Source organism: Camelina sativa, chromosome 11, assembly GCF_030686135.1.
Source record: "Camelina sativa cultivar CO46 ecotype springtype chromosome 11, ASM3068613v1".
Lineage (NCBI taxonomy): Eukaryota > Viridiplantae > Streptophyta > Magnoliopsida > Brassicales > Brassicaceae > Camelina > Camelina sativa.
In genome coordinates this window covers 28,823,556-28,839,262 of record NC_141890.1, presented here as the reverse complement: position 1 = coordinate 28,839,262, position 15,707 = coordinate 28,823,556, and the positions used below count along the sequence as shown (strand labels likewise).

The following is a 15,707-nucleotide window of genomic DNA, read 5'->3' as shown; positions in this document are numbered from 1 at the left end:
TTTTTTCAAGTTTATGTCCTTTACATGCATTCGTATTTAATTATTTATGTATTCACTTGTTTACGAAAATCTGTTATTTTATCCGTCTAAGCCGTAACCCCATTTGAATTTTGGACCTTTTGAAGAAAACATATTATTTTGACTTTAATAAACGAAGTTACCAATTACTTTGTCAACAATTAAAATCCTGAAAAACTCTGCTGACGTGGAGGGCGATTTTCAAAAGCGAATAGGGTTTTTTGCTTTCTCTCCAAGGTTTGATGTCACAGGCGGATCCGCCGCCTCGGGGCACCGAGATCTGCGCACTGGGGGTGGTCTCGGCTTCTTCCCCAGTTGTGGAGGGGAGTCAAGGTAATTTCGTGCAACGTTTGTCAACAGAGTTAGGGGTATCAGGGGATGATGTAGCAGTCAGAGATTCAAAGAGTTCGGGTGCGGAAGAACAAAAACAGTGGTTGAAGATGGCACAGAAGCACACGTTCACGAAGCAGGCGTCCGTGGTTTCGGAAGTTTATGGGAAGCAGCGTGTCGTTGTTCCTAGGGATGTGTTTGTTGATGTAAAGTCCTGTGGGAATATTTTGTAATCGGTAAGTTTCTTAGTGAAAAAGCACCGCATGTGGGCAAGATCCACATGATAGTGAATAAGATATGGAGACTGGGTGACAAAACATCTCTTATTGATGTTATGGTGGTTAATGATACGACTGTTAAGCTCCGGATTCGTAGTGAAAGTATCAGACACAGAATTTTGAATCGTGGTATGTGGAATATTGGAGGTCTTCCAATGCTTCTCTCTAAATGGACGCCTTTTGCAGAGGAGGCGCAGCCGACACTCAAATTTGTTCCTCTCTGGGTTGTCTTGAAGAATGTGCCGCCAACCATGTTCACAAACAAGGGGTTGCAGTTTTTAGCAAGTGCAGTAGGCACTCCACTCAGACTACATCCTAAAACGGAGGCTTTTACAAGTTTTGAGGAAGCACAAATACTTGTCGAAGCAGATCTCACAAAGGTTCTCCCTGTGGAGTACCATTTGGCTGGTGAAGAGGAGGGGGAGTTAGATGTAGCGGTTCAATACTCATATCCTTGGCTGCCTCCTCAATGTGGCCACTGTAAAAAACGGGGACACTTGCAGAATGCTTGTCTAGCAATCAGCTCGCATAGTGAACCAGGGAAAGAGGTAGCGATTGTGGACTCGAGTAACATCATCGACTCTCCTCTGAGGGTGACTCAAGAACAGCCAATCAGGACAGAGGTGATGACAGTAGTTGACTCCGGACCTACCATGACGGCTCCCGTGGAAGACACAGCGTGGATTACACCGCAAAAAACGTGGCAAGCAGATTCTGAGTACAAAGAAGGGTCCAATGCAATATGGTGATATTTCGCTTCTATCCAATTCCTACTATGTTCTGAGTGGAAAAGGAGAGGAAGGTGAAGAGGAGGGTGTTGAGGATGGTGACAAGGAGGTTGGTGTTACGGAGACAAGGGTGGAGGATACTACTACATCGGACACAGTTCACACAATGGCTGATTCTGATGCGCATGTAGACCAAACTGCAGACACAACTGCTGCTACAAGACTTGGAAAAAAAGGACGGGGTGTGAAAGCGAGTATTCCTCTGCATGAACCTATCCCGCGAGCTTCAAAAGATTCCCATAAGTATGTTTCGAATCAATCTACTCAGCTTCCACGAGTCCAGAGTAGGTTGAACCTCCAACTTTAATTATGTCGAGCGTTTTTTGGAATGTTCGTGGTTTCAATAAAATGTCTAAACATTCCATTTTCGAGATTGGATAAAACAAAATGGGTTTCAGTTTGGTTGTCTGTTAGAGAGGAGGGTCAAGGAGAATAAATCATCACGTATATTAGAATCAGTGTTTCCTGATTGGTCTTCCTTAACGAACTACACTTTCAATCGTAGAGGAAGAATTTGGGTGGTGTGGAGCTCCAGTGTAAGAATCACACCTTGTTATACAAGTGGTCAGCTGATTACCTGTTCAGTTCTGTTGGAAGGTGCAGTGACAGAGTTTTTTGTTTCATTCGTTTATGCGGCAAATGGTGTTGAGGAGCGAAAGGAGTTGTGGGAGGATTTAAAACACCATCAAAACTCTCCTTTGTTTCGTAATAAACCTTGGATGGTTATGGGGGATTTTAATGAGATTCTAACTGGTGAGGAGCATTCACTCTACGACCAACTGCCTATTGTGTCCCAGGGAATGTGAGATCTGCAGGAGGTGGTGCAACACTGTTCTTTCAATGATATGCAGAGTCATGGTCCGTTATACACTTGGTGTGTAACAAACGTGAGTTTGGTCTAATCTGCAAAAAGCTTGATAGAGTCCTTGTGAATGATACATGGCTTGCCGAGTACCAACAATCTTATGGAGTTTTTGAAGCTGGAGGTTGTTGTGATCATTTAAGGTGTAGATCAAGATTGGGGGTGACAAGCCTAGACTGAGACGACCTTATAAGTTCTCTAACGCTTTGGCGATGGATCCTAATTTTCTGCCTCTGGTGCAAGATTACTGGACAAACACGGAGCACTTATACCATTCCACTTCTGTACTATATCGTTTTTCAAAGAAGTTAAAAGCACTAAATCTGCAAATCAAACAGTTGAGTCGAGAGAAACTTGGTGGCTTGGAGCAGAAGGCAAGAGAGGCTTTATCGCATCTCTGCACCTGTCAATTAGACACCTTGAAAAATCCTACAGAGCAAGCGATGAGGAATGAATCAGTGGCTTGTAGTAGATAGATTTTTGTCACTGGGTTGGAGGAACAATACTTGAAACAGAAATCAAAATTACACTGGTTAAAGGTGGGTGATGGGAACAATAAGGTGTTTCATCGTGCTGCAAAAGCCTGAGAGATACAAAATTCTATTAAAGAGATCCAGTGCCCTGATGGCTCGATCGCGGACACGCAAGAGACAATCAAAACAGAGGCTGAAAGGTTTTTTCGTGATTTTCTTGGCTATAAAATGCTAAATTACCAGGGGATTGCAGAGGCAGAGTTATCAGGTTTGATAAGTTATCGTTGTTCAGAGTTTGAACAAGCAAGGTTGGTGAAAGATGTCTCCGAGACAGAGATACACGCAATTCTTTTCTCTATGCCAAAGGATAAAAGTCCAGGACCTGATGGTTATACTGTTGAATTTCTTAAGGAGACATGGGAGATCATAAAGAATGATTTTGTCACTTCGGTGCAGTCTTTTTTAAAATTTGGTTTCCTACCAAAGGGAGTCAATACCACCATTCTAGCATTGATACCAAAGAAGAAAGAGGTTAAAGAGATGAAGGATTATCGGCCAATCTCCTGTGATTTACAAGGTTATATCAAAGATCATTGCAAACAGACTCAAACTGCTTCTTCCGGCATTCATATCACCTAACCAATCGCTTTTGTGAAGGATCGTCTCCTTATGGAGAATGTCCTTCTGGCCTCTGAGATTGTTGTTGATTATCACAATGATACAATATCTCCACGAAGGGCAGTTAAGATAGACATCTCAAAGGCATTTGATTCAGTTCAATGGCCATTTTTTGCTCAGTAAACTACACACAATCCACATCCCCTCTCAGTTTGTAAAATGGATCGAGCTCTGTATTACCATTGCTTCCTTTTCGGTTCAGGTAAACGGAGAGTTATCTGGACTATTTTGGAGTGAGCAAGGACTTCGTCAAGGCTGCTCGCTATCCCCCTATCTCTTTGTTATCTGTATGCAAGTGTTATCCGCTAATTTAGACAAAGCGGTTTCAGAGGGGAAGATAGGCTATCACCCGAAATGTCAGAACATCAGACTCACCCATTTGTGTTTTGCTGATGACTTATTGGTCTTCACGGATGGAACGAAAACATCAATCAAAGGTATTCTTCAGGTATTTACAGAGTTTGCAGCGGTTTCAGGTCTGAATATAAGTTTGGAAACCACTCTCTATATGGTCGGGGTTAAACCATGCGATCAAGAACTGATCCTACACTCCTTTCCGTTTGCATCGGGCACTCTACCTGTCTGCTACCTTGGTCTACCCCTCCTCACCAAGCGTATGACAACTTCAGACTATACACCACTCATTGATCGAATAAGAGCAAAGTTTGGCAGTTGGACAGGGCGATACCTCTCTTTCGCGGGTCGGCTCCAACTTATTGGCTCAGTGATATATAGCTTGACAAACTTCTGGATGTCTGCTTTTCGATTGCCAAGTGCGTGTATAAAGGTGATAGATGGTATGTGCTCTGCTTTTTTGTGGTCGAGACCTTCTTTAAATGTGAACAAAGCAAAAGGTTTCATGGCATGATGTGTGTCTCCCCAAACATGAAGGAGGTTTGGGTTTACGCTCATTAAAGGAAGCTAACACGATGAGTTGCTTAAAGTTGATTTGGCGACTCTTATCATCAAACTCCCTCTGGGTTGTATGGCTTCGGGCTTACCTGATCCGACAAGGTTCTTTTTGGTCTCTTAAGGCAAACACTAACTCTGGTTCCTGGATGTGGCGCAAGCTACTTAAATATCGCCCTTTAGCAGTCAGTTTGGTTCGGTATGAGGTTAAGAATGGAGAAACAGTCTCCTTTTGGCATGATAGTTGGTCACCACTGGGATGCTTAATTGACATTACCAGGCCAAGGGGTACTATTGATATGGGAATCACTCTCCATGCAACGGTAGCGGAAGCTCTCTCTCACCGCCAATGACAGCACAGAGTGGAACACCTGAATGAGTTAGAGACAGCTCTGGCAAATATTCGTAGAAGAGGACTTGTCAAAGAAGCAGACGTTGTCCTCTGGAATGGCAAAGGCGGTCAATTCAAGACAAAGTTCACCACCAAAGATACCTGGGAGAATACTCGGCACCCGAGGTAGCGGGAGTTGTGGGTGGCCGGAGTCTAGTTCTCTCATGCCACGCCAAAGTTCTCCTTCATTGTTTGGTTAGCCACTCTTAATCGCTTAGCAAGCAGAGATAGGATGCAGCACTGGCACGCACATGTAGATATCTCCTGCTCTTTGTGTCATGCGCCGCTGGAAACAAGAAACCACCTCTTTTTCTCTTGCCCCTACTCGACTGCAGTTTGGACTGGCCTTACCTCGAAGCTCCTAGCACACCAATTCTCCACATACTGGACAACAACTTTGGCTCTGCTCACAGACACTTCTTTGGAGAAGACGACTCTGTTCTTATTGTGCTATGCCTTCCAAGCCTCGATCCACACTCTTTGGAAGGAATGAAATAATCGCCGCCATGGGGAACCATCGGTATTACCTGGTCTGTTTCTTAAGCGTCTGGACAGGCTTATCCGCAACCGGTTACTCTCTCTTCCAGCAAACGGTGATCGCTTGGACTATTTGGCAAAGTGGTTAGCAACACGCTAATTCACGATCACAAGCTGTTTTTTCTTTGTAGATTACCTGTTCTGTTTTAAAACTTAACACTTTAAACAAACACTTTAAGCTTTTGTTGCATATTTGATGTAAAAATGTTTTTTTCGAATAAATTTTACCTTTTATTCAAAAAAAATAAAATAAACGAAGTTACAAAATATCAAGCTAGAAAGCAAAAAATAAACACTAAAAAAATAAATAAATAAATAAATAAGGGGACAACTTTTGAGTTGTTTTAGACTTTTAGAGTTTCGGAAGAAAAAAAAACTTAAGAAAAATTACAAACAAGAAAAAATATATAAACATATTTTACTCAAACTGGTAAATTTAATTTCAAAATTTTCTCCAGCTTTTTTTTTTGTTTTCTTTTCTTCTGTTTATCAGTTTTATTTTTCCTTTTTTTATATAACCTTTAGAATTTCAATATAAATCTATGTTATCTATAGAATGTCAAATTTTCTACCATTTTAAACATTTCTAATGGCAAAATGATATGCTAATATTGGGGGTCCTTACTTAAAATAAGGGTTATTTTACCTATGTAGTAACCAAAATTCTATCCTTATATTTTCCAAAATGATGCGGTGAAAAACAAAGTAAAAACAAAAGATAAATAGTTTTTTTTAGTGTAATTTCAATAAATAATGTAATGTAATTTCAATAAATAACGTTATATCATGTAAAATAATTTGTTACCTACAGCAAAATAGCATGCTACTAATTAAAAAAACATGCATAAAATGTATGCCTTAAAAATATAACACACAATATACATAAACCAACTTATTTATTATTTCAATACTTTTTGACAAATAATAAAATCGAATTTGGCTATTTATCTAATGCATACAGGTGGATGATACACCCATGATCTAGAGAGAATGTTCATCAAACTAATATTGTTTTTTATGAAAAGAAGTTTCTTTTTCTTCTAAAGGTTTTTGCACTATGTACACGAACCTTCTTTACGTTGTAATACACAATTGCATAAATTTCTGCTAATGTTTTCAATTTGACGAATCCAGAAAAACTTTGAAAAAGGTAAAAGATTGCTTGAGGTTGGAGATAGTATTAATTTAGAAACCGACCACTCATTAATCATTATTAAATATATATTGTTTTCAAAACTGACTTTCTTATACTTCCGATGAAAATGCAACGAAGGATACTCGGGATGGGCTAATTCAAATGATGGTTCGGTTAGCGTTGAGAAAAAAGCAAATGAAAAATAAGTTTTCGAGTTTCAAGGATATTTTTTATCATTTGCACGAGAATACTTATATAATATACCACAAAATTTATATCAATGTTAATAACTCTAAAATTAAAAAAAAAAATTGTGTAAAATTTAAACTACAACTTTTAGATTAGAAACTCCATAAAGTAGTTTTTTTTAGTTCTGACGATTTAAATTAAAGTTTTTAAAAAATGATTTTCTTTGTTTGGTTAGGTAAGATTCTGTCGAGAAATAATTTTTATATTGTTTATCAAGTCGTTTTAGTCCAATAGTAAACATAATAAAATCTCGTCACCTGAGTTAGAGTAGTATTAGCGAAGGAGTTTAAAATTTAACCCTTAATCTCATAAAATTAGTGTTTGGACCTATGAAATTTTTAGGATCAATCCTGAGTTATAAAAAAAAAATTATGTGGAAGGAACAATATCACTAAATACTTGAAAGAAAGAAAGAAAGAAAAAACTCAGACTCAATATCTATCCATAATTATTTAATTAGAATAAATATAATATTTTTTTAATTAATACTATATATCTTAAATTTAGAATTGCAAAATATGTAGAGAAATTCAAAAGTATTATAAAAAAAGGTTTATATTTAGTTCTTTACATTGTAATTCTATTAAAGTGACAGCTAAAAGGTTTATATTTAGTTATTTAGATTGAAATTTCATTACATTTATTTCAAATGACAATTGCCAAAAGAAAAAACGAAAGTAAAACTAGACAACACTAACATTAAATGATACTGATAATAATAAATTGAATCCTTTTTTTTCAAGAAATAAAAAATTGAATACTAACACTTAAGTTTTAAAGAATTAGTATTACTATAAATAGTCAAATCAAGTAAGTAAATAAACCTTATATAGTAGAAAAAATCAATTAATTTCTTGAATACAATAACCCTCTCTCAAAAGTCCTTAACTCCGGTTTAGATCCGGTTATAGTATACAAAAACCGAACCATGTGATAAATAAAGTAGATAGTTTCCGTACCATTCTTGTAACCCCACCACGCCCACGACCTTTTTTTGTTGTGTCTCTCTAAAATCGAGGAGAGAGGTGCACAACAAAACATTTAATACGATCTCTCTCTTAATTCTGCGACGAACGCGGAAAGCGAAATTGGAGAAGAAAAGCCCCCCCTAACCCCACCTCACCACACCACCCAAACGTCCAAAGAAAAAAAAAACTCAATCTTTTTGAGTCCTTTGCACGGTCTCTCGGAGAAGGAAAGAAAAAAACACCGACCCAGAAGAAAAGGATTCACCTTTTTTTCTTTCTGAATTCGCCATTGATAAAGTCTTTGTCTTTGGGAAAAAAAAAGTCTTTTACTTTTATTGAATCAGGTCTCATAACAGGTGAAATTATTTCTTGGCTTTTTTTTTTTTAACTTTTGGTTGAGATCATTATGATTCTGTTCGTGTAAGCTTTTTTTTTTATTTGGTAATGTGAATGTTTTCTTTTCAATTTTGAGTTTTTTATTTATTAGTTTTGGAATTGGGATTAGTTTTGTTGCATTTTATTTACACAATCTGATTTTTCAATAGAAACGTAAAATATGGATCTTGTGCTTATTTCTTTTTGGGATTGGTGATGTTTATGAGAAAAGTGAATGCTTTAAGATGAAGCTTTGCTTTATAGGTTTATTCATTTGATTTTTTTTTTTTAAATACTGTTAGAGAATCCTTGAAGCTACGTTGCATTTATGACATTGTTTGCTTACATTTTTTCGAATAAATTCTCTGTTTTGCAATGTTGTTGAAGTTAACTTATTCTCTCTGCTTTTTTTTTTTTTGTGTATCAGCTTTGTTCTTTTGATAACCAAGAGATCCCCCCAAGTCTGCTCAACTAAATTTGAGATCTTTCTATAGGTATAGATGTTCTTTGCTTTTCATTGCTAATAACAAACAAAAGAGTTTAGTTGTTGGCATCTTGTGGTGGATTGGATCAAAATATTGTTGCTTCCTAGCTCGTTTATCTTATGACATTTCCTATTTTTAGTCTGAGTTTTCTTATGGTTTAAGGTTTTGAGTTTTTATTTAGTTTTCTGTTAGGAAGTTCTTGTGTTAAATCTCTTCACTGATCTGTTTTTTTCTTGAGTTGTCAACTCTTTTAAATCACAAGGAAACAAAAAGTTAAAGCTTTTCTCTTGTTTGTATATATATATATATGAAGTAGTGATTATATTTAGTTTGGTGTCTATGTCTTAAATTATGAACAGGTGGGTGTTATTTGATGGACGAAGATGCTGTTGTGTTAACATTTGGAACGCCTGAAGTGATGAATAAGGAAGAAGACGGTTGTAGCCCCAGAGGAGACTCTACAGGGAAGGCAATTGCTTCAAAGCCTAAAGAGAAAAAGATCCCTCATTACCTCAGAGCATCGACGGGCTCGTGTCATGATCTTTGCAAGTACGGGAAGAGACAGGTACCTGTGGAGAAACCATGGCGTTCGACTACTAAAAAGATCTTCAAGAAAGATCTTGATTATGATTTGAATGAAACTTTGAAGCCGGGTCCTTCTAAAATGAAGAAGAAGGTGATGGAAGTCGATAGAAACAAGGCTACTGATGATTCTTCTGAGGTAATTAAAAGAGAGGTTGTGAAGTATCAAGTGAGTGGTGGGATGAAGAAGCCAGAGGTATTGATAATACCATCTGGTGTTGATGAAACTCCTATGAAGCAGATGAAGAAGAAAACAACATTAAGTTCGAAACTTAAACCTTCACCAGATTCAGGATCTCGTTCATCTGGAAATGTTGATGCCCTGAAGCCGAAGATCTTGAAGAAATCTTATTCAGCACTAGCAACGTCGAAATCTAAAGTAAACCATGAAAAAGTTGTTGCTTTACCAGTTCTGAAACCCAAAATGGGGGCTAAAAGTGGAGGGAAAGACGAAGATACAAAGATAAACAAGGATACAGTCTCCTCTAGAGTTGTTTCAAAGAAGGCTCCGGTGACTCCAAGACCAAGAGCTTCGCTTTCTCCAAGAATATCAGTAAGACTAGCCGGGAATTCAAGTTTGAGAAAGAGTCAGAGCTTAAAGGCTTCATCTTCCTCTTCTTCTCGACAAAATCAGAAACCAAGACCTGTGATCAATCGCACTGATGAATCTGATAAGCAGTTAGATGATTATCCAGTCGAGGAGAAAACATTGCACGTTGTTGAAATGGAAACAACTGAAAATGTCGTCTCTGAAACTGATCAGAATCAGCAAGGCTTTGTTGAACCGTTTCTTCCTCCTCTTCCACCGACTCAATCAACTCCAAATGATGATGAGTGTACTGTTTCAGAAACAGAGGAATATGAATACACTTCAGGAAGCAACGAGGCTGAGACTGTAGACGAAGAGATTGAAATGTCCAATGGAGAGAAGAAACCAAGATCGGCTAGAAAGGAGGGTGATTCTGCAGATGAAGCTGCTAGGAAGTTACGTTTCCGTAGAGGAAAAGTTGTGGATGCTGATGCTGTGGGTGAGAGTGCAAGGAAACTCAAGTTTAGAAAAGGAAGAGGTCTCGGGGAAGACAAAGCGCAAGATGCACAAGTAAGGAGAAGCTTTAAGAAGAGGGAAGATATCAAAGAAGAAGAAGTCGATGAGAATGGTGAAAAGGTTGTGTTGAGGCATCAAGATGTTCAGGAGAAAGATGCACAGGGACTGTTCAACAATGTCATTGAAGAAACAGCTAGTAAGCTCGTTGAAGCTCGAAAAAGCAGAGTTAAAGCTTTGGTTGGTGCTTTCGAAACCGTCATTTCTCTTCAAGAATCTTGAAACCTCCTGCTAACTCTGGTATGTGCATTGAGCATGAGCAAAGCTGAAACATTGAATCTTTATTTCTAGTAGTAGTTGATTGGTTTTGGTTTTGTGTTGGTCTGCAGAAACTAATATAGTTTTGAGCTGGTTTGAATCGTTTCGGTCTGCTGAACTTTAAGAAGATTGATGCTTCCATAGTTCATACAAAGTTAAAGGATATGTCTCAGCCAAACGTTGATATTAGTGCTTTGTGAATAATACTTGATGGGATTGGGGTTTGTGTTTGGTTTTGGTTATTGTAGACCGGTTTATTGGTTTTTTTTTTATAATTTATTTTGGATGTTTCCGGTTTGTAATTCAGTTTGTATAGTAAATTCGAGTGTGTTTTTTCATACATTTGTTGTTGCTTTATGTCTTCTTGTTGCCAGAGCCGAGAAGCACTTCTGCATGTTTTCTTTGCTGCACTAACCATATTTTCTGGTTTTGCATAACCTGAACAATCTGAAAATGTCACGTTATCTTAAAACCAAACAGAGCAGTCGTCGTCACACAAGTGTGTCATTGTTACGGAGTGTCAACACACAAAATCTTCCTCGGCCATACGTTTGATGTTCTTGGATCTTACAACCAAAGAAGGAGAATCGTCTTCTAGAAGCTCATCTTAGCCTGAAATGCTTTACTCTCATCTTCGCTTGAAGATATTCTCCGAGACATGTATAGAAACGGACCTCACTTTAACTAATGGTTCCAAAACAAGAACTAGGAAATACAAGTTTAAACCACGGAAGGAAAAACATGTGGTTTCAAACAAATCCTAAGGTCTTCTAGTATGTTCCTTGAATTACGACTTCCAAATGTGCTATATTTTTCTTTTCTGTTTCACACCCAACTTAACATGATAATGGAGTTAATCTGTATACAAGACAAAATCTATTAACCCAAGTTCGTACGTCATATTCTAAGATCAAACATGAAAACTATAAATCATGATCGGAGTAACTAGAGAAAAGACTAAAACTAACAAGAATACTAAATTAGTTCTTATATGTGAATTACAGACAGTCTATTGCTCTCATTTTTTCTTCAGTGGTAATTACACTCATTTCGAATGGTTTGAGTGTAGTTGGATCAAGATGACTTTGACGAGACTTTTGAATACATTCTTCCAGTTTGAGCCTAACAAACATGTTAATTTTCTTTTGCAGTTAATTTTGAGGCAACTAACATAGTCATGTAAATTTAGATTTCTATATTCATGAAATCTGATATATCATGGTTTTTACGGTTTTTAACCATGATATAAATGTGCTTTTTGAGTCTTTTCATTTGTTTCTAGGTTGTTTTTGAGTCTTAACATGTTATCTTGGAATTTGGCACGTATGGAGCGAAATAGAGCAATTTGGATCGTTTTGGAACATTTAACCGAAGGAAGAAGAACTTGGAGTCGGATCAGAGTGACGGCATCGATCGACACCGAAGGAGCGTCGATCGACACCCCTCTTTATCCGACGAGAGAACAAAAAATTGGAAGTTTTACAATTCTGCCCAAAGTTTTCCAAAATTGCAACACAAGTCCCTGACGTGTTTTAGTACATATATATAGTGTTTTTAGGTTTTGTAAACCATTAAGTTGTTTTCTAGCAGCTTTTTGAGAGAGAGATATTGAGAGCTTTTGGGAGAGAAAGAGATCTGAACTGCTTCGTAGAGAAGAATTCTTGAACTCCTTTCTTACTTTTTAATATCTATTGCTTATTATTCAGAAAAGATTTTTTCTTCTTCATTGAATATGTCTGAGTAATTGCTTGTTAGGTTTAGAGTTTCTCACAGGATTTTTATGATTTATTAGATCTGTGATTTTTAGGGTTCTTAATCTTTTATGATCTTCATCCTTGGTTGTTCTTCACAATAGTTCTTGATTGATCACCTAGAATTGTTATCGTAGGAAAATTAATTAATATGAGAATATAATTGTTTTCCTGATTAAAACCATTGATGAACAAAATTACTTTTTACAAAGAGATTTGAATTAGTGATTTTGTGAACTTTTCTAAACCTGTTCTTAAAGCTGATTTTTAACTTGGAATTTTACAAAGAGATTTGGATTTTCTATTTTTAAATTTAGATAATAATTGCAGTGAGGACTGAATTATTTTACCAAAAAGTTTAGAGTTCTAGATCTGATTTTTATTGCATGAACCCTAATTAATTTATTGATTTAATATTTCATAATTACCTGAGAAATTCTCTAGGCTTAACCCTTTTATTTTCTGAATTCACAACCTTTGATTTAATATTTTGCATTGTCTTCTTTAGTTTTTAATACAACTTGATTTGTGTAGCGTAATAACGAAACTCTATAATTTATTGTGTTTGATCTTGAGTCTCTGTGGATTCGACCCCTAAGTACTACATTGATCTCTTGTTTGAGAGAGTAGCTCCAGGGATTAATTTGAGCATATCAAAATTTGGCGCCGTTGCCGGGGACTCTTTGATCTACCATTAGATTTGAAGTTTTGTATTTCGTCTAAATTTTTCTTTTTATTTTCTACTTACACGTTTTTGTTTTTCTTCTCTTTGGTGTTTCAGGTGCATGCCTCCTAGACCTCACACAAGAAGCAACAAGACTGATCCTACTGTGAATCTATCAAACTAAGAGTTGGGAAAATTTGAGCGTGAGAACAGAAAAGCAGCCAAATCCTTGAAGATGGTTAATGCACAATCATTCTGGTTCGTGATGAGGATGGTGCTTTGAGAGATCAAGAGGGCCACTTGCGTAATGAGCAGGACCAAAAGCTTGATGCAGAAGGCAATGTGATTGCTGAACCTGTTGTCAACCAGCAAGCTATTGTTGTTGATGAGCCGAACCTTGGTGTCGATCGACACCAACAAGAGGGTATCGATCGACACCCACCTCCAGCAGACGTACGTGGAGCTGCCAACCACGCTAACAACCCGGTTCGAAGATCTGATCAGGACTATTGCAGACTTCAACAGAGCTGATTTGATGTATGAAAACCGCTATGCAATTGTTCCACCTCCATTCCCAAGGAATGACTTTGAGCTGAAGCTTGCATACTTCCAACTAGTTGGGCAGAGACCTTTCTCTAACCTGCCCAATGAGAAGCCTTTGGACCATATTGAGCACTTTGAAGACTTGGTGACTAGTATCAAAGCCAATGGAGTGACTGAAGACTACATCTACTGCAAGCTTTTCCCATATTCACTTGAAGGAGAAGCATCCCAATGGTTAAAACAGTTGCCAGCTGGATCTTTGACATCTTGGCAACAAGTGAAGGTGGCTTTTCTCAATTACTTTTATGATGATGCAATGTCAGATGAGCTGAGAGTCAAGCTGTCCTCCTTCAAACAGAGACCAGATGAGGCTTTCAAGGCAGCTTGGGTGAGATTCAAGGCCTATCAGAGGGACTGTCCACACCATGGTTTTTCAAGAGTGCAGCTGTTGAGTATCTTTTTCAGAGGAATTGACTGGGAATATCAGCTAGCTTTGGATGCTGCAAGCCATGGGAATTTCAAAACAAGTTTTCCAGAAGATGCTGAAGCTTTAATTGAGAATTTGGCTTCCAACAATAGCACTAAGAGAGCAGATACTGAAAGGAAGAGATTGCATGGAGGATTTGATTCAAACCAGCTAGCTTCTGTTAATGCTAGGCTGGATTCGGTTCATAATCTTCTAGTGGGTAAGAAGTCAGTCCAATTTGCTGCTGAGGTTGAGACATTTGAGCCAGAGCCAGAGAATACAGAGGAGAATGTCAACTATGTGTATGGAGCTGGGTATTAAGGTCAGAGATTCAATAATCAGCAAAGCAACAAACCTTACAGTGGGAATTCTTCAGGCTACACTCCTAAGCCTGAGATTCAGAAGCAGCAACAAGGGAGCAACTTCACAAGAACCTATGGAATTCATCTTATCAGTCTCCTCCTCCACAGACTTCGTCTAAGAGTAGAATGGAAGCTATGCTAGAGCAACTTTTGCAAGGTCAGGAACAGTTAACAGTGACATTCAATGGGAAGATTGATAATGTCTATAATGAGCTTACTGGGAGGATTGATGCATTGAATATTCATGTTAAGAAGCTGGAGAATCAGGTTGCGCAGACTGCTGGGTCTGTTAAAAGGCAAGAGGGATTTCTTCCTGGAATAACTGAGTCAAACCCCAAACATTCTTGCAATGCCATATCAGTGAGGGATGAAGAAATTGATGAAATTGCTTCTACTGAACTGGGAGAGCAATCGGCCAATTTTTCGACTTCAGATGATGGTGTCGATCGACACCACATGGGTGTCGGTCGACACCCATCTCGAACCGAACCAGAAACTGCAAAATCTCAGGTTCCAGCTGCTGAAAGGGTGTACCAACCAAAGATTTCTTTTCCTAAGCCAAGAAGGTCCAAGCAGGAGCTTGAGGAAGCTAGATGCAAGGCAATGATGGATAAGGTAATGATTGAGATGCCTTTGATTGATGCAGTAAAGCTTTCACCACCACTTAAGCGGTATGTGAAGAGAATGGTGTCCAATGGTTTGAGCCCTGAGGAAGGAGTACTACTTACAAAAGATGTCAGTGCAATTCTGTTGAACCAGCCTGCTCAAAGGAGAAAAGAGAGGAAGCAAGAAGTGGTAGTCTCTGAGAGAGTGAGTGCAGCAATTCAGTGTAGGACTGCTAAGAAGTTACCAGATCCTGGAAGCTTTGTACTTGATTGCTCAAACTCAACAGGAAGGTTTGCACACTCACTTTGTGATATTGGCTCTAGTTTTAATCTGATGCCACATTTTGTTGCTGTGAGCCTTGGGATGACAAAATTCAAGCCAACTCAGATTTCTCTTATCTTGGCTGATCGCTCCCGAAGAATTCTTGAAGGTGTTTTAGAGGATATTCCAATTAAGGTTGGAAATTTCATGATTCCCACTGACTTTGTGGTGCTGAAGTGTGATAAAGATCCTAATGATCCTCTCTTCTTAGGAAGATCTTTCTTGGCTACAGCTGGTGCAATCATAGATGTGTAGAAGGGACACATAACACTGAATGTGGAAGGTTTGAGTCTGAACTTTGAGATTGATAAGCTGAGGAAAGCTCCTACTATTGATGGACAAACTTTTTCTGTTGAAGAAGTTTCTGATACTCCAGCATCAGTGTCGATCGACACACCATCAGTGTCGATCGACACACCATCAGTGTCGATCGACACACCATCAGTGTCGGTCGACACCCCTCCACGACCGAGCCCACACTTGACCAGAACTGAGAGCTCGCAGGACATTCTCTATGCTTCAAACCAAAAAGCTGCTCCTAAACCAAAAACTTCTCACTCCACACTTTAGAACCTG

At 38.3% G+C, this 15,707-nt stretch overlaps 1 protein-coding gene, 1 non-coding gene and 1 pseudogene across 3 annotated transcripts; 2 read left to right on the top strand and 1 right to left on the bottom strand.

Moving 5' to 3' along the window:
* Positions 1–628: 628 nt before the first annotated feature.
* On the top strand, positions 629–5,225 carry LOC109127350 (uncharacterized). The gene is made up of 11 exons (XM_087472674.1): positions 629–1,356; positions 1,412–1,657; positions 1,920–2,167; positions 2,266–2,342; positions 2,426–2,650; positions 2,993–3,280; positions 3,407–3,511; positions 3,630–4,214; positions 4,462–4,659; positions 4,721–4,917; positions 5,063–5,225. Exons 1-11 carry the CDS (start codon positions 629–631, stop codon positions 5,223–5,225), a joined length of 3,060 nt encoding a protein of 1,019 aa, XP_087328800.1.
* A 2,450-nt stretch (positions 5,226–7,675) lies between these two features.
* Positions 7,676–10,643, top strand: LOC104724291 (uncharacterized; annotated as a pseudogene). Its single transcript, XR_015572805.1, has 2 exons — positions 7,676–7,972; positions 8,836–10,643. The product of XR_015572805.1 is annotated as an uncharacterized LOC104724291 (transcript).
* A 3,058-nt stretch (positions 10,644–13,701) lies between these two features.
* LOC147934549 (small nucleolar RNA R71) lies at positions 13,702–13,808 on the bottom strand. The gene has a single exon (XR_015573471.1). It is a non-coding gene; the product is annotated as a small nucleolar RNA R71 (small nucleolar RNA).
* Positions 13,809–15,707: the final 1,899 nt, after the last annotated feature.